The sequence below is a fragment of the Stomoxys calcitrans genome, chromosome 5, assembly GCF_963082655.1.
Source record: "Stomoxys calcitrans chromosome 5, idStoCalc2.1, whole genome shotgun sequence".
Taxonomy (NCBI): domain Eukaryota; kingdom Metazoa; phylum Arthropoda; class Insecta; order Diptera; family Muscidae; genus Stomoxys; species Stomoxys calcitrans.
Genome location: NC_081556.1, coordinates 8,374,832 through 8,395,469, shown reverse-complemented (window position 1 = coordinate 8,395,469; position 20,638 = coordinate 8,374,832). Strand labels below are relative to the sequence as shown.

The following is a 20,638-nucleotide window of genomic DNA, read 5'->3' as shown; positions in this document are numbered from 1 at the left end:
TTATTTCGTATTCAAATAATCACATACCTTTCTAACATAACACAAATTTCAATACGTATTGTGAAGCATGAGATAAAACATAAGGAAATTGTATAATGAAGTAAATGATAATAATTTCCAATATAAATGTGCAAGTAACCAACCTTGCAAGGGGAATCTTATGAAATCTTCATTTCCTTAGGGCATGGCGGATGGGGTGGGTGACTTCTACAAAAAAAAAATGAAAACTAGAGCGGTTTTAAAGTTAGACTTCATGTTGCTGCCTTTACCATGGATGGCTCTTATCCCCCAAGGCGTGTTCTAATTTTTATGGTCTGTCACTAATCGAGCAAAGATATTTGAAATACCACTCACCGAGTAATGGCTTTAAAAAGTAATTTTCAAATATCCCAGGGAGAGCATAACGAAGAAGGAGAAGAATTCCAAATAATAGCCAGAATAAATAATTAAGCAAAATTGTCATCAATCATTTTGGAGAGGCAACACTCAAAGGGGGACCCAAGGCCCAAAGGCATTTCTGGTGTACTTACCAAATGTGATCACGTCTCAAATCAAACTCCATTACGAATGAGGTATTGCATTTTTTTGTTTCCTCCTTTTTTTTTTTGGTTGATTACATTGAAAACAGAGAAAAATGTTATCTTTATAGCATGTTTTGGAATTTAAACGTTGTTTTTTTTTCTCGCTGCCTCCAAGGTACGTGCGTAAATCATTTAACACTTAAAGGTTATCTTGGAAATGTGTTTTTTTATGTAAGGGCGCTTTGTTCAACCAAAAAATACCATTAAATTGAGATGTTCCCCATGGCCGTATGGTCATAACCCATAACACCATTTGCCCAAACGCCTGCGCTTTTCTCCTTAGCCAAAAATATTTTGTTAATTGTTTAAATTTAGACTTTCAATTGAAAGCTCATTTTTATGTTTCAGTCTCTGTGTCATGGCATCAAATTTTGCCTCGCTGAATTTTAATGGCAAAAGGAGCAAATATTTTTATTTTATACGTGTGGCATGATCATCAAAATGATATGATTTTAATTTTTCCTTAGAGTCAAATGGGAAAAACATTACAGCAAGAAGGACATGCCATAAAATTTGGTATTCATGTTGGTTTTTTTAATAGCTGTTCACTTTGTGCGTCGATTTTAATGGAATTATGCAACAAATTTAAATTGTTAATAATAATAATAAAAAAACTTAAATAAAAAGATTTGAGTAATAATTTAAATGAAAAGGGTGAACATTCTTTTTAATTCTGAATTTTAAAAAATTATAAAATTAAAAAAATAAAATTCTGATAAAATTTTCCAAGGAATTAAAAATTTGGCTAAATTTTTAAGAGAGATAAAATTTTGAAAATAGTTTGCACAGAAATAAAAAATTGAAATAATCTTATATATAACAAGTAAAAGCGTGCTAAGTTCGGCCGGGCCGAATCTTATATACCCTCCACCATGGATCGCATTTGTCGAGTTCTTTTCCCGGCATCTCCTCTTAGGCAAACAAGGATATAAGAAAAGAGTTGCTCTGCTATTAAAACGATATCAAGATATGGTCCGGTTCGGACCACAATTAAATTATATGTTGGAGACCTGTGTAAAATTTCAGCCAATTCGTATAAGAATTGGGCCCATTGGGGCTCACGAAGTAAAATAGAAAGATTTATATGGGATCTGTATCGGGCTATAGACCGATTCAGACCATAATAAACACGTTTGTTTATGGTCATGAGAGGATCCGTCGTACAAAATTTCAGGCATATCGGATAATAATTGAGACCTCTAGGGGTCAAGAAGTCAAGATCCCAGATCGGTTTATATGGCAGCTATATCAGGTTATGAACCGATTTGAATCTTATTTGACACAGTTGTTGTAAGTAAAAATAAAATACGTCATGCAAAATTTCAGCCAAATCGGATAGGAATTGAGCCCTCTAAAAGCTCAAGAAGTCACATCCCCAGATCTGTTTATATGACAGCTATATCAGGTTATGGACCGATTTCAACCATACTTGGCACAGTTGTTGGATATCATAACGAAATACTTCGTGCAAAAATTCATTCAAATCGGATAAGAATTGTGCCCTCTAGAGAGTCAAGAAGTCAAGACCCAAGATCGGTTTATATGGTAGCTATATCAGGTTATGGACCGATTTAAACCATACTTGGCACAGTTGTTGGATATAATAACAAAACACGTCGTGGGAAATTTCATTCTTATTGGATAAGAATTGCGCACGCTAGAGGCTCAAGAAGTCAAGACCCAAGATCGGTTTATATGGCAGCTATATCAGGTTATGGACCGATTTGAACTATACTTGGCACAGTTGTTGAATATCATAACAAAACACGTCGTGCAAAATTTCATTCCAATCGAATAAGAATTGCGCACTCTAGAGGCTCAAGAAGTCAAGACCCAAGATCGGTTTATATGGCAGCTATATCAAAACATATACCGATATGGCCCATTTACAATACCAACCGACCTACACTAATAAGAAGTATTTGTGCAAAATTTCAAGCGGCTAGCTTTACTCCTTCGGAAGTTAGCGTGCTTTCGACAGACAGACGGACGGACGGACGGACGGACGGACGGACATGGCTAGATCGACATAAAATGTCACGACGATCAAGAATATATATACCTTATGGGGTCTCAGACGAATATTTCGAGTAGTTGCAAACAGAATGACGAAATTAGTATACCCCCCATCTTATGGTGGAGGGTATAAAAATCACATTGTGTTTGTTTGTCGGTATGTTTGCTTGTTCCGTAAAGACTCAAAAACTGAACCGATTGACTTGAACTTTTGACGGATTGTGTAGGCTATACAATTGCTTAATATTGGAAATAGACCCTCTGCGGACCCTCCCACTTATCCCAAAACACACCACCCAAACTCAAAAGTGGACCGATCGGGACAATATACGGTTCATATGAAAGACATTGAAGAGTAAAATGCAAATTTTGCCCATGAACATTCCACTAAGGAACAGAGTCAAACTTCTCACATAACAATGAGTGCAGTCCGATTCAAGTTTAAGCTCAATGATAAGGGGCCTCCGAACGACGTGCCGCAGTGCGACACCTCTTTGGAGAGAAGTTTTACATGGCAAAGTACCTCACAAATGTTGCCAGCATTAGGAGGGGAAAACCACCGCTAAAATTTTTTTTCTGATGGTCTCGCCAGGCGGACATGCTAACCTCTACGCTACCTGAGAGTAGAGCACGATGCTGAAATATTTTCAGTGCAAAGTGTTTCAGGGACCACCCTACTCCACAAAACACCCCTAACTCGGATATATTTACCGATTATGACAATGTGGGACTTAAATGAAAGGTATTGGGTACCAATTTTCTGGGGGTCTACCCCTTCCCCAAAACAGTAATTATTTACTGAACATCTTATATCTAAATGTGGAACCATGTATTAGGGAAACCGTCCCTTCCCCAAAGAGTACAAATTTACCAACCATTGCAATATGTGGCTCAAAAGGTACTTGAGATTAGATAATGAATTTTATAACCAATTTTGGGGCCAAGTGTTTGGTAGACGCCTCATCACATAAACTCCCCTTAAACCAGTGACAATATGGGGTTTAAATAAATGGTATTTGAGAGTAGAGCACGATGCTGATATTGTCGGGGGGACCACCTCACCCCTAAATCGGACATATTTAGCGACCACGGCAATATTGGGCTCAATTGAAAGGTATTTGGGATTAGAACAAGAAATTCATACCCACTTTCGAGACCACGTTTCTGGGGGTCCACACCACCTTCTAAACCCACCAACCACCACCCTGGGGGCCTTCTCAATCCCAGAATCCTCATGAGAATATTAGGCTCAAATAAAGTCTTTTTAGAATGGGGTACATCGAACATCCAAACTTAAATGACCCTAAGCCCTCCGTGCGAATTCATAGACCAATACAAACCAATATGGGATTCAGATAAAGGCATTTATATTGTTATACTCTTAGTCAAGCGATATACATATACTATTTACATAGCATGGTATTTCTTCAAAAAGCTCCTTAATTATCGAAAATAAATATTCAAAGGATAATTTTGTTCCATGTAAAGTAAAAGAAGGCACAGCAGAGCGGGCTCGATTCAGCTAGATTCTCATAAAAACCCCTTTCTTCTATATTAACAATGCGACGCTTATGATCGCCTAATAACAATGTAGCATTTGATATGGTCTCTCTTTCTGCTGTGAAAAATGTACCCATTTCCACATTTTCATCATAAACTAAAGCAAAAGAAGATGAGTGGATTTTCTTTCCCCTCCTTAGTCTTAGTCTTTGTGTTGTTGTTGTTGTTGCTATAGCTATTGATGACGCTATGTTGTTGGGGCGTAAAAATCTTTATGATGCATAGCAAATGTTGTTATTAGGCGCCTGGTCTGACCAGAAACCACAACCATAAGACAAACAGACGGACGAGGGGACAGACAGACGAGGGGACAGACAAAGACCATCTTTCCGGCACACGCATTATGGCCACAATTTCTAGAAATCATTGTAATAAAGTGTTTTCCATAATGTTTGTTATGCGGCTGCGGCCAAAGTAGCAGCCAGGCGGTGGGGTGGGCGGGGTAAAAAGTCGCGCTGCGGGGAAAATGTACAATAAAATGCGGGTGTAAATAATAATTATGTTGTATATCATTTGCTCTGGAGAAGAGAGCTAAGCGATCGCTGGCTGGCTGTTCTGGTCATGATAGGAGGTTGTCCCCCAGCCACATTATACTCCACAGTAATTTCTTTGGCATTTAACAATTCAAGTAACGAATCTTTAATAAATCAGATTTGTGTAATAAATCTAGGCGATGGCAAAAAAAATCACAACTAGGAAAAATAGTCGCTTGGAAAAGGAGCATATTTTATTTATTAAGGGGTATTTCTTCTAATTAAATATCTAGAATTCTAAGAATGCTTAACTGGGCTGGGTCTATGCCTTTATTATCAGGAGGGTGATGTAATAAAAAATATTTGTCCTTATTATTTTTGCCATTGCAAATGAAAAGGAGTGCAATACTTACGTGTAGATGGGTTTAACGTTGCCCTGTCTATACCATATCACCAGTTGCACCTTATCGGCCATCATGGTGCCTGGCATTAAATCACAGGGCAGAGCCACTTCTAAGCCCACTGCGGTCTGGACTTCCGACAAAGGACCTGAAATGATAAGAAAAAGAAAATAAACATAATTACTAGGTGGTCAATGCAATGCCTTGCAAGGAGACATAAAATATTATAATGTTATCGCCTCCAGGGGCGTAGGTGGCAATTATTAAAAACCTGAAAATGGGATTTAATAAAAAAAAATCCTTAAAGTTTTTATCCAATGTGTCTGGTTTTCAAATAATTTTTTTATAAATTTTTTTTACCAAAGTTTCCAAATCCCATTTACAATTCCTTCCTACGCCTATGGTGAACTCCCCCAAACATATGAACCTCTTCGCTTGGACTTCAACTAATGAAATTATTTTAAATATGGTACTAAAAACGCAAACCGCCATTAATCGACTTTAAAGACAAAGCTAGCCAATATCCATTAAATTAATGGCCTGCAAGTATAGCTCATACTAAATGTAGCTGCGCATTTAGCAACTGCTGGTAAGTAATTCCCAAACATTTTCCTCTATATATAGACACGAATATATTTAAATTAGCCTTAAAAAGGAAAACCGTAAAACGTCTCATAGTTTAGTAGTGTTCAAACGTGACATTATTGCCCGGCTAGTTGTCTATGCCAAATGCCAAGGGACACATTTGAATAATCGCCCTTTTGCCAGAGACCATAGTTAATGAAAGTATTTTCCAGTCTAGTCTGCATTTAAAACCAAATGAAATATGAGTAGCTCATGTTGGCATTGACCTATCATGCATAGACGATCAATCAAAATGGCACTTAATTAAATTAAATTAGACGCAAATATACAAAAGGCACAAAAACACTGCAGATAGATAAGTAAAAGATTGATGAAGCTGCTTTTAATCGCTGTCGTTAATGTGATTTCTCTTGGAAACACAAAGGAATGGCAAATGGGAATAAACTAAACGACACTAAACAAAATGGGGAAATAAGTGCTTAAAGCATCTATTTCATACTAAAACCAAGTATAGCAAAACCGAGGGACAGACATTCGCATTATGACTTCATCATAACCAAATTCAAGGCCTTAAGCGTCCCCATACGGTTCACATAAATCTTGAGGAAAATTTCTTCATAGAATTTCGACTGTGGCTGTCTGTCTTAACGCGACCGTACACTTGTCCGCAAGTGTTCAGGACAAATAGCTGAATGGTAGGATAGCTTCGGAGTAAGCTGGAGCACCAAAGATCTATGCGAAAAAAATCTCTCTTGAGAGTATGTAAACCAACAGAATTATCTATTCGATTGGTTTATAGCTCAAATGGTAAAGACCCCAATGAAATTGAAATGAAAGACAAGAAAATAAAACACAAGGAATTAGAATTGAGTTTGGAATCAATTCTCGGAATTTTTATTTTCTTTGAACTAAGTCTTACCAATATGATGTGGATTGTTGAAAGGACAGAACGGAATAGGAAGTTTCTACGGAAACTGCAATTCCAATATGGCTCACTTCGTGCAGCAAAAGGTATAAAGAGAGGCAAGAAAGTAATCAGATACTTTCTTGTCGCTCGAGGGCGGAATTACATTACTATTTAAATAGGAAAAATTGGGATTTTTAGATCCCCGAATGGGATAATATTTACGTCTTTTGACGTAAACATTCTGCCCGCCTTCCAGTGTTACTGCAACAATAGGAAATGAGATATTTTGGAAATGCTTTAATAATATAATTATTTTTAAAAAGTGTATTTAAATAAAAAATGGAATTCATAAACTTAAATATTGGCAATTCAGTTTAGATAGAATAGAAATTTAAAATAGTTCAGGATTGTACTTCAAACTAACTAATATTATATATATATATATATATATATATATATATATATATGTATTTTTGAACTTAAGGTGAAAATGTACCATACAAAATCATTCCAAATGCAGTATTCTGGGCTGTCGGAAGACCAGTTTTTATGTAGATGCCATCAAGAACAATACGAGAATAAATGTCAACCCCCACTACAATGTCTATAGCAGAGGATTTGTAGAAATTGCTGTCTGCAAGGATTAAGTTTTGGAAATTGGATTTGATGGATTCCGGTAGGGATTTTTTGGGGGTGGTTGTACTGATCCGATTATTGACCCTCAGCGTGGCTTTAAGCTTATAGTTGGAATCAACACATGACCATAAAGTGACGGGACAGATAATTTCATTGTCCAGCTCTAGGGTTGTTAAATTTAGCTTGTCTGCAAACTTTTTGGAAATCCAACTCATGCGGGAGGCCGTGTCCAGCAAACATCGGACTAGACGTTTTCCTTCTTTTGTCTGAATTTTTACAATAGCTGTAGGAAGCAAAGTTGCTGCATTTTGTTGAAGAATTGAACTGAGAAATTGAAGGCAAACTGTCCTTTTCACAGGACTCTTTCGTATCGGTTTTTTCCCTCCGCGTGGCCGTTGTTGGTTGAATTCCAATAGATGAGTGTCTAGACATTTTCCGTTGATCCGTTTTAGTAGAAGAAGAAGACAAACTTTTACGAAGTCGTGAATTCACATGAAGGAGTGAATGATGTTTTTCATGGCAATGTGTACAGCCCGTCCTTGTGAAACAGGACCCCTGAGAGTGGGAATGGGCGAGGCAATTTGTACAATACCCATATTTCTTCACAGCTGCCAATCTTTCCGATACGTTCAAGTTTTGAAATCTCTTACAGACCCTAAGTCCATGAGGCCTTCGACATAATCTGCAAACAAATGTTGTTTTGCCCCTCTGTAGCTTTGATTTTTCAATGGAGTTCATACTGCTGTAAAGGAAAGGATATTAGAATTCGGGATTCAAGAAAAATTAAAGATTAAACATAAAGATAACAAACTAGGATAAAAAGGTATATTTTTGGTAAGGATGAGGACTAATTTGGAAAGCTATTTAGGAAATTTCATCTGAAATCACGACTAATTTCGTGATTGGTCTTGTTATAGTACCCTTTTGGGTAAGGATATCAGCAACTCTAACGCGTTTATCGTCACCACGGTGGACCTTGGTGATTCTACCAAGTCGCCAACTATTAGGAGGTAAGTTCTCCTCCTTAATAACAACCAGCATTTGTTCTTTTAGATCTTCTGTGGGTTTCTTCCATTTATGGCGTTTTTGCAATTCCTTCAGATACTCGTTTTTCCATCGCACACAGAAAATTTGATGAAAAGTCTTCAGTCTTTGCCAACGGTTTTGGATAGAAATGCGTGTTTGGCTTATTTCTGGTTCCAAGGGAGCTAAGATCGGGGATCCAATTAAGAAATGTCCTGGTGTCAAAGCTGCTAGATCTGTTGGATTTTGTGAACTTGGAGAAATTGGCCTGGAATTAAGGCATGCTTCAATTTTGGATAGCAGTGTTTGGAATTCTTCGAATGTGAATTTTTGAAGACCTATAGTTTTCTTAAAATGCTGCTTAAAACTTTTGACCCCAGCCTCCCATAATCCTCCCATATGGGGGGCTCCGGGCGGAATGAAGTGCCATGTCAAATTTTGATGGGCATAGTTGGAAGTTATTGCCTTATGTGACGTTTGAATGAATTCTTTTGCCATTATTCGGGATGCTCCCACAAACGTAGTTCCATTATCTGAATGTAAGTGTAGAGGGCAGCCCCGTCTGGAGATAAAACGACTAAATGCTGCAAGGAAAGAGGAAGTGGACAAGTCTGATGTCGTTTCTAAATGTATCGCCTTAGTGGAAAAACAAACGAACACACACACGTATGCTTTGGAAATACGACAGCATCTGCCTGCATAGCTTTTCATCTCGAACGGACCTGAAAAATCCAGTCCTGTATGAGTAAAAGGTCGGGAAATCTCACAACGTTCAGGAGGCAACGCTGCCATCATTTGTTGTTGAAATTTCTTCTTGTAAATTATACAAGTTTTGCAACGATGAATTGTAGTTTTTATTAGGTTTTGTACTTTAGGAATCCAGTATTGAGTTCGCACCAAACGAAGTACAAGTTGGTTTCCGCCATGTAGACTGATTTGGTGAATAAATTGGATTAGAAGGCGGGAATATTGACAGTTGTAGGGAAGAAGAATTGGATGTCTCTCGTTGTAGGATAACATTGGAGATAATTCTAATCTTCCGCATACACGCATAATTCCTTCAGCATCAACAAATGGATTTAGGAATAAAAGTGGACTCGTTGATGGAATGGTCTTTTTGGAACTAAGCACCATGTACTCATTTGGATAAAACGCCTTTTGGTAAATGGATATAAGTTGTTTTCGGACAAAAAGGATTTCGGAATTTGTGATTTTGTTATCGGATCGATGGTAGTTAGATCGAAATTTGGGGTGCGTGTTGAAATAAAAACGATAGACGTACGCAATAACTCTTAGTGCTCTGGAAAACGAGGAAAATCGCTCAAGCACATCATCGAAGTTTTGGAAATAAGTGAAATGGACCTTTATTGGTTTTTTCTCCAGATCAGTTTCCTCGATTTCTTCAGTAGTGTTTTTCGGCCAATGTTTTGAATCTTTAGATAACCAAGTTGGTCCGTTCCACCATAGTTTACTATTTATTAACTCGCTTGGATAGGTACCTCGACTCGCTAAATCCGCAGGATTGTGTTCAGACTCCACATGAGACCATTTTGAGGGATCTACTACTTGAGTTATTCTGGAAACCCTATTTGCCACAAATGTATTCCAACAACAGGGTGGTTTCGCAAGCCACGACAAGACTATAGTTGAATCAGTCCAACAAAATAAGGAGTAGTCTTGAATGTCAAATTGAGGAAGTAAATTGTCCACCATTTCCGCTAACAGTGTGGCTCCACAAAGCTCTAATCTAGGAATCGACAAAGTCTTTAGTGGAGCCACTTTGGTTTTGGAACTAATCAAATGGGTTATAACAGAATTCGGATAAAGCACACGGATATAAATGGCTGCAGCATAGGCCTTTTCTGAGGCATCAGAAAACCCATGAAATTCGATGATGCCTTCAGGAGCATAACCAAACCATCTTGGAATTCTCATATTATCAATATTGGAATAATTGGCCTGAAAAGACTTCCACATAGAGAGAGGTTCAGGTGAAATGACTTCATCCCATTCGATATGATCCATCCATATTCTTTGCATTATGATCTTTGCGACTATAATGATAGGCGATAGCCAGCCGGCTGGATCGAATAATTTGGCTATCTGGGAAAGGACTTCTCTTTTCGAGTAGGAACAATCAGATGGAAATTGTGTTGTGGAAAAGAAAAACTCATCTGAATGCGCGTTCCAGTGTATTCCTAAAGTCTTGGCAGAACTACGATCCTCGAATTCCAAAAAGTCTGTTCTTAAAAGATAATCCGAGGGCAATCCATCAAGGATGGTTTTAGAATTAGAAATCCATTTTCTCATTTCGAATCCTGCCGAATGAAGAGCTTGGATAAGTTCATCCCTGGCGTCAATTGCCGTTTCAATAGAATGTGCCCCTAATAAAGCATCATCAACATACATACACTCCCTTAAGATTCGACTTGCCAAAGGGTACCTTTCCTGAACATCATTCGCCAATTGAATCATGGTACGAATGGCTAAATAGGGGGCACAATTTAGTCCAAATGTAACGGTCTTCAACTCGAATTCTTGGATGGGATCGTTTTGGCTTGTACGGAACAGAATCCGTTGGAAAGGGATATGAGAAGGATTGACCAGGATTTGTCTATACATCTTCTGTATATCTCCGTTTAGCACAAAACGATAAAATCGCCATTTAAGAATTAAAACAGTCAAATCATTCTGTAAAACAGGACCGGTGTAGAGGACATCATTCAAACTTACGCCGTTGGAAGAAGGAGAGGATGCATTGAACACTACTCGAACCTTGGTAGTTGTCCTTTCAGGCTTTACCACAGCGTGATGAGGTAAATAGTAGGATGATTGAGAAATAGAACCGGGAACTACCTGGGTCATATGATCTAAAGAGAGATATTCTATCAAGGAGTTATCATATTCCTTTTTCAACTCAGGATTTCGAAGGAGGCGTCCTTCATTGCGAAAGAATTGAGCCATTGCGTTAGACTTGGATTGTCCAAGACACAACTTATCGGGATAGTCTTGTTTAAATGGCAATGAAACCACGTATCTCCCTTCGAGATTCCTCTTCGTTGTCCTCTGATATAATTCTTCACAAAATCTATCGTCCTGGGATAAAACACGCTTCTGTGGAATATTTTCCACCTCCCAAAAGCGTGAAATCTCTTTATCTAAAGAAATTTCACAAAAAAACGATACGTGAGTTGAAAAGGACGAAAGTGTTCTCGACGAAATGGGGCCGGTCAGGATCCATCCAAATACAGTCTCCTGAGCCATTAAGGAACCACAAATATTATTTCGGTTTCTGGATAAAATTATAGAAGGAAAGACATCTGCTCCCAAAAGTAAGTCAATCTTTGCGCTCTCATAAAACCGAGGATCGGCCAGTTGAAGCGGTGGTAAATCCGACAGAGATTGCACATCTATAGTATTGGAAGGGAGATTGTTGGAAAGATGGGGGACCACCAATGCCGATACGATGAGCTCAAAGTCATCATCTATCTCCGAACCTATAGCAAAGCAACATTTCTTTTGGACCGCGGCTGAAATAGAATGATTCAAACCAGAAATTGTAGCCGAGACACGCTTGGTTGGAAGTCGAAGCATATTGGAAAGCCTCTCCGAAATGAATGACCCCTCGGAACCCGAATCAAGGAGGGCCCGAGCTCTATATATCTCGCCCGAGTGAAGAATTCTTACTAAAGTCGTCCCCAATAACACACCTTTAGAATTTGTAGCAAAACAACTTTGAACCACATTACCTGTCGAACCTGTGGACTGTAGATTGGATATAGTAGAAGGGTGTGGTACAAACGGTGGAGGAAGTAGATCATTCCTTGGTGTCTGATTGGTATTGAAAGACGGTGCAGTAGGGCCCTTTTGTTGATCAGCTTCTCTATGTAGCAGAGTATTATGGCGCTTGCCGCATTTGTAGCAGGAGTGCTTACTCTTGCAGTCCTTGACTATATGCGCACTAGAAAAACAATTTAAGCACAAGTTATGTCTTTTAATCTCGGTCAATCTTTGATTATAATTCATGTCGAGAAACTTTGGACATTTTCTGATAACGTGGACCTCTTTGGGACAAAGCTTGCAAGTGGTCGGATTGACCTGCGCTTGAAACGTCCGCACTTTACCTGAATTGGATTTATTGTTGCCGTTAGTCTTGGATTTGGGACCGGTATTCGTAGAGGAATGCTCCTTGGAACCTCTGATTTCGGAAACTGATTCCAAAGTTCTATGCCGATTGGTCAGGAAATCATCAAAATCGGACCACTTGGGAATGGTGGTCTTATCATTCAAGGTCTGTTCCCAAAGCGTCAGGGTGGAGTCGGGAAGGCAATTTGAGCAAAGAAAGATGAAAATCGGATTCCAACTGTCGGTATCGATCTGATGATTTCTCAAAGTGGATATACATGAATTGATATCCCTCTGTAACTTCTTGAGAGAAGCTGCCGTTTCCGAATGGATGGCAGAAAGACCGAACAATGTCTTCAGCTGTTCATTAATGAGAACTCGCTTGTTGTCATACCGGGCGCATAAATTTGTCCAAGCTGTTCTGAAACCCTCATTAGTAAGTGGGCTTTTGGACACAATTTCATGTGCCTCGCCTTTCGTCTTCTGCGACAAATGAAACAACTTCTCCACTGGACTCAATTTGGAGTTTTGTATGCAAATCGCCGTGTATAAGTCCCGGAAGGTCGGCCATGATTTGAAATCACCGTGGAAAATATTCAATTCTATCGGAGGCAAATCGAAACTCGGATTGGTATTAGGAATTGTAGGCGAAACTGGGGAGGAGAATGTCTGAATAGTCTCGGTCAGTTTGGAGATGCAACGGCAGTACGTACAGTACGAAGTCTTATATTTCTCCTTAACGGACTCGATCTCCAGAACTACCCCACCATCATCTTTCTTCTCAGTAGATATATCGACAAGACATTTCTCGTAAGACATCTTCAGGCGAGACCAAATAGACTTTGCTTCATCCCTATGGGTCTCAAGAAGACAAAGCGATGAAACAGGCAGTTCATTCGCATTCAAAGCGGCCTCAAACTCGACCAAGTTGTCGGCCAATCGTATAAATTCCTCCAACGACATTATGTCTCGAAAACTCCCGTCAATGATAGCAGAAGACTCCAAAAGGACAGAAATAAGGAAATTTTACGAATATTTCGTCTGCCTCAAAAACCTATAGTGAAAAACTCGTACAAGCGCTATGCTAGTTTTGGGAAAAATAAGTTTCTAAGCCAAGATACGGAAAATATAAACTTGGCAAAAAACCAACACAAAAATCAAACCTTGTCTTAAAAGCTTGCCTTAAACCCGCATGGAAAAACGGACAAGCTCAAAAAACGTGTTATCTTCAAATTTATGGAAATTTTTTTGAGACCTTATTAAAATAACCAAATATACAATAGCTTGCAGGTCTTATGGAGATTTCATGGAAAAAAAAAGAAAACAAAACTTCAGTCTGAACCAACGTACTCAAATCATCCAATTGACTTGGCAACCCTATATACCTTTCTTCAAAGTATCTGGTGATGAACCAAAAAGATACAATTGTATGAAAAAGCGAACAATATATGTATGTCACAGATACACAAATTTCATTGGAAGCCTCATGCCCATATGATCATCACCTCAAAAGCAAAGAGGTCAACGAACTCTGAATTGGAGAAAGAAATTGTAAGTATTGGAAGTTTGTTTATGTTCCTGCTTCTTCTTGCAATTGCTCTCGTAGAAAATCAAAAAAAAATCTAATCGTATAGAAAAAAAAATAAAACAACAAGAGATGAGTGGTCTGTCTCTCTAACCAACCTCCGCTTGCACTTGGATATTAGGGCTCCACACAAACCAGTTTGCACAATAAGATCCTAAGCCGGACTTAGCTTAAGAGAAAAAAAGAGAGTGGAGATGAATAACTCGAGTGCAATAAAAGCTCGGACATGCGCACAAACTAATCATAATAAATCAACAGAACTCTTGAGTGATATGATTTATTAACAGGGGACTTGTGCAGTAAATCCGGAGAGTAAATTGAGTGATATTCAATATCGCTCACTAGCAAATCAATGGGAGAGGGCATGCGCATTAGCAATTCTCACTGCTGGAAATGGGATTTTTTTCCATATGTACATACGTGTGTATGTTGAAAAAAAAAAACCTGTAAGCGCGGATAAATCTTAAACCACGTTTTCTTTGGGATTGGATTCACACTGAAGTTTAAAACAACTCAACTATTCCACAAAATGTTTAAAAAAAATATAATTTTTGCAAGAACGGTTTTGTCTAAATATTTTGCTAATATTGGTTTAGTATAAAAAATAAACGTTTATGAAATGCATACAATGCAGACACTCGAATTCGTACAAAATTATACTTCGATTCGGAAATTTTATTTAACTTAGGAAAGCATATTTTGTTCAGAAATTGTACTCGTATTTTTCATTTTAATTATTTTTTTTTTTTTTTTTTTTGAAAGTTACTTTAGCGCATTATTTTAACCAAATTCTGAATCTTCATTACCTTAGCAAACCCAACTCACAGTAAAGAGTCCATGAAAGTACCTGGGTTCCCAAATTAATGCCTCGTTGTCGGTATATTCGGCTTTTTTGGCTACGGCTTAAAATCCACACTTTATCCGCTTAAACGTAGGAAAATGTAAATTTGATGAACAGGGATTATGCGCTTCCTTTTCACTTTGTTGGTGCAGATAATATTGTGTTTCCAATCAGATCCTTTTAGTTATGAATTATGTCTTCGTATAATGGTAGCTCAATAATGTATTTAATCGATTTTGACAATAACGATGCGACAAATTTGCCGGCACCACCACAAAACATTCACTAAACAAAAAATGAGTGATACCAACGCGCTGTACGTACCTTTTGATAATCAAGACTGCGTGGGAGATGAAAAGCTCTGAGAGAGTGCTGCGTAATCTGGTTCGAATTGGACCAAATGTTCAGGACAAATAGCTGAATGGTAGGATAGCTTCGGAGTAAGCTGGAGCACCAAAGATCTATGCGAAAAAAATCTCTCTTGAGAGTATGTAAACCAACAGAATTATCTATTCGATTGGTTTATAGCTCAAATGGTAAAGACCCCAATGAAATTGAAATGAAAGACAAGAAAATAAAACACAAGGAATTAGAATTGAGTTTGGAATCAATTCTCGGAATTTTTATTTTCTTTGAACTAAGTCTTACCAATATGATGTGGATTGTTGAAAGGACAGAACGGAATAGGAAGTTTCTACGGAAACTGCAATTCCAATATGGCTCACTTCGTGCAGCAAAAGGTATAAAGAGAGGCAAGAAAGTAATCAGATACTTTCTTGTCGCTCGAGGGCGGAATTACATTACTATTTAAATAGGAAAAATTGGGATTTTTAGATCCCCGAATGGGATAATATTTACGTCTTTTGACGTAAACAGCAAGTCTCAAATCAAGATGATATAAAGTGTGAGTTAGTAATGCCACATGTTTGTCAAGCTGTCTAAAACTCATGCTGATATCAAGCACATCGGTGTAGATCTAAAATCCCTTCCAGGTAACCCCTTGAAGAAACTAATGAATCGCGCGGAAACCCTAAAACGAGGCATAAGTTGCCTAAATTCCTATGTATTAGACTCTCCTTACGTTCGCATGCACGTCAATGTATCCATAATAGAACTTTCGTCATATCGGTCTTACTTCAGTAAGTCGAGTTCCTTCAAGCGCAACTTTTGCGGCTTTAAAAATTTAGATACTGAGTTGAAATTTTTCACAGACTCGTATTTCCTCTATACGCAGTTTAAGTTCTTGAATGGGCCACATCGGTCTTTATTTGGATATAGCTTCCATATAGACCGATCTAGCGATTTAGGGTCTTGAGCCTATAACAGGCGCATTTATTATACGATTTCGCTGAAATTTGGCATAAAGAGTTTAAATAGGCCCGCCGATATTCGAACTAAAAACGGTTAAGATCGGAACAGTTCTGAATATAGCTGCCATATAGACCGACCTGTCGATTTTGGGTCTTAGGCCTATAGCAGGCGCATTTATTATCCGACTTCGCTGAAATCTGGAACAGTGAGTTGTATAAAGAATCCCAACATCTGTTGCGAATATGGTTCAGATCGGGCTATATTTAGATATAGCTGCCATAGGTACCTTCAGCTTTAGAGTCAAAATACCGTAAAAGGCACATTTATTCTCCGATTTTGCTGAAATTTGAAACAGTGAGTTGCAGAAGAGGCTTCGGACCATGTTTACATATAGCTCCCATATAGACCGATAAGCAGATTTATGGTCTTAAGCCCATAACAGGCGCATTTATACCTAGATTTTGCTGAAACTCAGAACAGATAGTTTTATTAGGCCCGTCGATATCCGATATCCGGTTAATTTAATTTTTTTTTCTATTTTATATTACTTTACTTAAATTTTTCTATTTTATATCATTTTATTTTATTTTGTATTAATTTATTTTATTTTTCTTAATTTTTTATTTTATTTTATTTTATTATATTTTATTTAATTTTATTTTATATCCTTTTATTTTATTTTATTTTACTTTATTTTATTTTATTTTATTTTATTTTATTTTATTTTATTTTATTTTATTTTATTTTATTTTATTTTATTTTATTTTATTTTATTTTATTTTATTTTATTTTATTTTATTTTATTTTATTTTATTTTATTTTATTTTATTTTATTTTATTTTATTTTATTTTATTTTATTTTATTTTACTTTATTTTATTTTATTTTATTGGGTTGCCCAAAAAGTTGTTGCGGATTTTTCATAAAGTCGGTGTTGACAAATTTTTTCACAGCTTGTGACTCTGTAATTGCATTCTTTCTTCTGTCATTTATCAGCTGTGACTTTCAGCTTGCTTTAGAAAAAAAGTGTAAAAAAGTGTATTTGATTAAAGTCCATTCTAAGTTTTATTAAAAATGCATTTACTTTCTTTTAAAAAAATCCGCAATTACTATTTGGGCAACCCAATATTTTATTTTATTTTATTTTTTTTATTTTATTTTATTTTATTTTATTTTATTTTATTTTATTTTACTTTTTTATTTTATTTTATTTCATTTTATTTTATTTTATTTTGTGTTATTTTATTTTATTTTATTTTATTTTATTTTATCTTATTTTATTTTATTTTATTTTATTTCATTTTATTTTATTTTATTTTGTGTTATTTTATTTTTTTTTTATTATTTTTATTATTTATTTTATTTTATTTTTTTATATTATTTTATTTTATTGTATTATTTTTTTTATTTTATTTTTTCTTTTTTATTTTATTTTGTGTTATTTTATTTTATTTTAATTTATTTTATTTTACTTTTTTATTTAATTTTATTTTTTTATTTTCTTTATTTTATTTTATTTTTTATTTTAGTTTATTTTATTTTAATTTATTTTATTTTACTTTTTTATTTTATTTTTTTTTATTTTTTTTTTATTTTTGTATTTTATTTTATTTTAATTTAATTTATTTTATTTTGCTTTATTTTATTTTATTTTTTTATTTTATTTTTTTTATTTTATTTTATTTTATTTTATTTTAATTTTTATTTTTATTTTTATTTTTATTTTTATTTTTATTTTATTTCATTTCATTTCATTTCATTTCATTTCATTTTATTTTATTTTATTTTATTTTATTTTATTTTATTTTATTTTATTTTATTTTATTTTATTTTATTTTATTTTATTTTATTTTATTTTATTTTATTTTATTTTATTTTATTTTATTTTATTTTATTTTATTTTATTTTATTTTATTTTATTTTATTTTATTTTATTTTATTTTATTTTATTTTATTTTATTTTATTTTATTTTATTTTATTTTATTTTATTTTATTTTATTTTATTTTATTTTATTTTATTTTATTTTATTTTATTTTATTTTATTTTATTTTATTTTATTTTATTTTATTTTATTTTATTTTATTTTATTTTATTTTATTTTATTTGATTTTATTTTATTTTATTTTATTTTATTTTATGTTATGTTATTTTATTTTATTTTAGGTTTTTATATTTTGTTTTAATTCAAAATATATTTTTTTCTTTTTTTTTTGAATTTTTTCATGATTGTGATTTTTGTTTGTTTCATTAATCATCTTTTTAGTTTTGAAATTCTTTGCCTAATCAATTTTGCCCTTCCGCAAAATGTCGCAAGATTTATTTAATATCCCATATCCATTACACAGTCCAATAATTTTTGTGACACTCGAAAAGAGGAAACTTTCAATTAACTCCCATTACAAAATGTTTCTGCTGCTTGGCCTAACCCTTGACAGGGGGGGCTTGTAAGTTTATTTGGTTGAATAACTAAATGTTGTAACTCTCGGCTGCAACATAATGTTTTCCTAATCATTAATCTGTCTGACTCCATGATTGATTATGTCTAACTAATTTGTCATTTGGTTGGCTAATGTTGTAATGAAAACCTTTTTTCCGCCTTATAAGAATAAACGGGGGAAAAATGTACCATTACAAAAATGTTGCCGACATCATCATCCATCCATCTATGGCCAAAGTTTCGGAGGGGACACTAGTGTTTTGATATGTCATAGACACAAGAGCTCCATCAACGATGATGCTATCAAACGGGCATATTAAAATAGAAAATTATGAATTTGACACACTTTGGGAATGGGGCAGAACATCCGCTTTACGAGATGAAGCCTACAAATTCCTTGTTAGCCCTAAACCCAAATTCATAGAAATACAATAAGCAGGCGGTTTGACATAGTTAGAGAGGCCTAAAGACAGACACTTACATTTTATTAATTCGCAGTTTTTTTAGCTGCTCATTTCATTTCATTTTTCAGGGAGGAGTAAACATGTTCCTCAAATAACAGTTACAAACACCATTTTAATAGTTTAAGTAACACAAAACACTTGCCATGTTCCAACGCCCATATTAAGTGGAAATTTGATGTCACCTTCATAAGGGCTTAAGCGAATCACTCTTCCATCAGCACAAGAATTCAATAAAAATTCCAAAAAAGTGGTTCAAATGCATAATTGGATTGTCATTTAAGCGCTCGGCAGCATAGGCGGCGGACAATATCCATTTGTTGGATATGGTGCTTGAAGCTCGCACCCAAATTTTCTGTTTTCAGTGGAAGGGGTGGGTGTATGATGATCTAGCAACCATTGCATGTTGAATACTAAACGTTAGTGGCGTCATTTTGACGTCACAAATTCTAGCCCTCCCCATATTCCTGGACACGCAATAGGGTCTTGAGGTCTTTGTTATTTTTGGCTTTTTTCTCTCTCTCTCTCTGGTTTCTTTTATCGCAATGAAGAAGTCATTTGAATTTGTTTTTGTAATCGATAGAATCATGTAAAGGTCATAAAAGTCATGCTCATATATCATATATATCTCAACTCAAATGTAAGTCTAATAAAAATGTATACATGAAAATTGGATGTAAGCCAAAGGGTTAAATTTATGATGGACTATTACTTTTTGGGGGGAAAAAACGCTTTGACATAAATTTTAAAACCATAACATATCAAATTCATAAAAACTGTCAACACGCAAAGCTTTTGGGGTAGGGGGGGTTTAAGGTATTCGTTCCCCCCCGTAGTGGTAAAAAAACCCAGAATTTTTATTTGTTTTCCTATTAAAAGTTCATAAATCAAAAATGCATTAAGACCAAATCTCAAATGGCAAAATTGTTTAAAATTATTCAGCTGTAAGAAGTTTTCTCATTTATTTATGACTGTCATACATTTGTTTGTCTTTTTTGGTTTTCTGGGTAAACATTTTACTGAGTTGAATAATAAATTTTTGGAGTTTGGAAATATCTTTATACACTTAAATATTCCATTGTTTAAATTGAAATATGAATTTGGGATAAATTTCTCCTGACATTCTTTCTGGGAAATCGCAATCATTCATTGAAAATTTAAGACATACCTGATTTTAATGTCTTGTTAAATGGAAAGCCCCATACTCAGAAGAATGAAACATTTCGCAGAAATCATTTGGGCAGCCTAAATAATTTTTGTACAAAAGTTTCACTTGGCTGAATACCTAAAAACCTTTTGCATGAAGTAATCCTAGGAAGTTATCTCATTCAGCCTTCGATGCCAAAACATTCACGCTAGCGGTATGCATTGACCTCGAGGGGGCTTTTAAAAATGTGCGGACCGACATACTGATCCAATCCTAAGATCAGTACCGGGTGCACCCGGTCCTTAGAGACTGAATAAACCATATGCTAAAGAACAGGTGGATAAATTGTGTGTCCCATGGCATAAATATAAGGGAGAAAGTGACACAAGCCACGCCACAGGGGGGATTTTTATCGCCACTCCTATGGGTGACCATCATAAATGACCTATATATGACTTACGCAGACGGATTTGAACCTATCTGCTACGCAGACTATGTTAAAATACTTCTAAGGGCTAAGGATCCGAACCAGCTATGCAAGAGGCCCG

The 20,638-nt window shown here is 35.5% G+C and overlaps 1 protein-coding gene across 1 annotated transcript in view; it reads right to left on the bottom strand.

Moving 5' to 3' along the window:
- LOC106085562 (uncharacterized) overlaps positions 1–20,638 on the bottom strand; it is a 380,981-nt gene that overhangs the window by 149,358 nt on the left and 210,985 nt on the right. Inside the window, exon 3 of the mRNA XM_059369101.1 lies at positions 5,044–5,179. Within this exon, the coding sequence (XP_059225084.1) occupies positions 5,044–5,179 (136 nt within the window). The remainder of the gene's footprint in view (positions 1–5,043; positions 5,180–20,638) is intronic.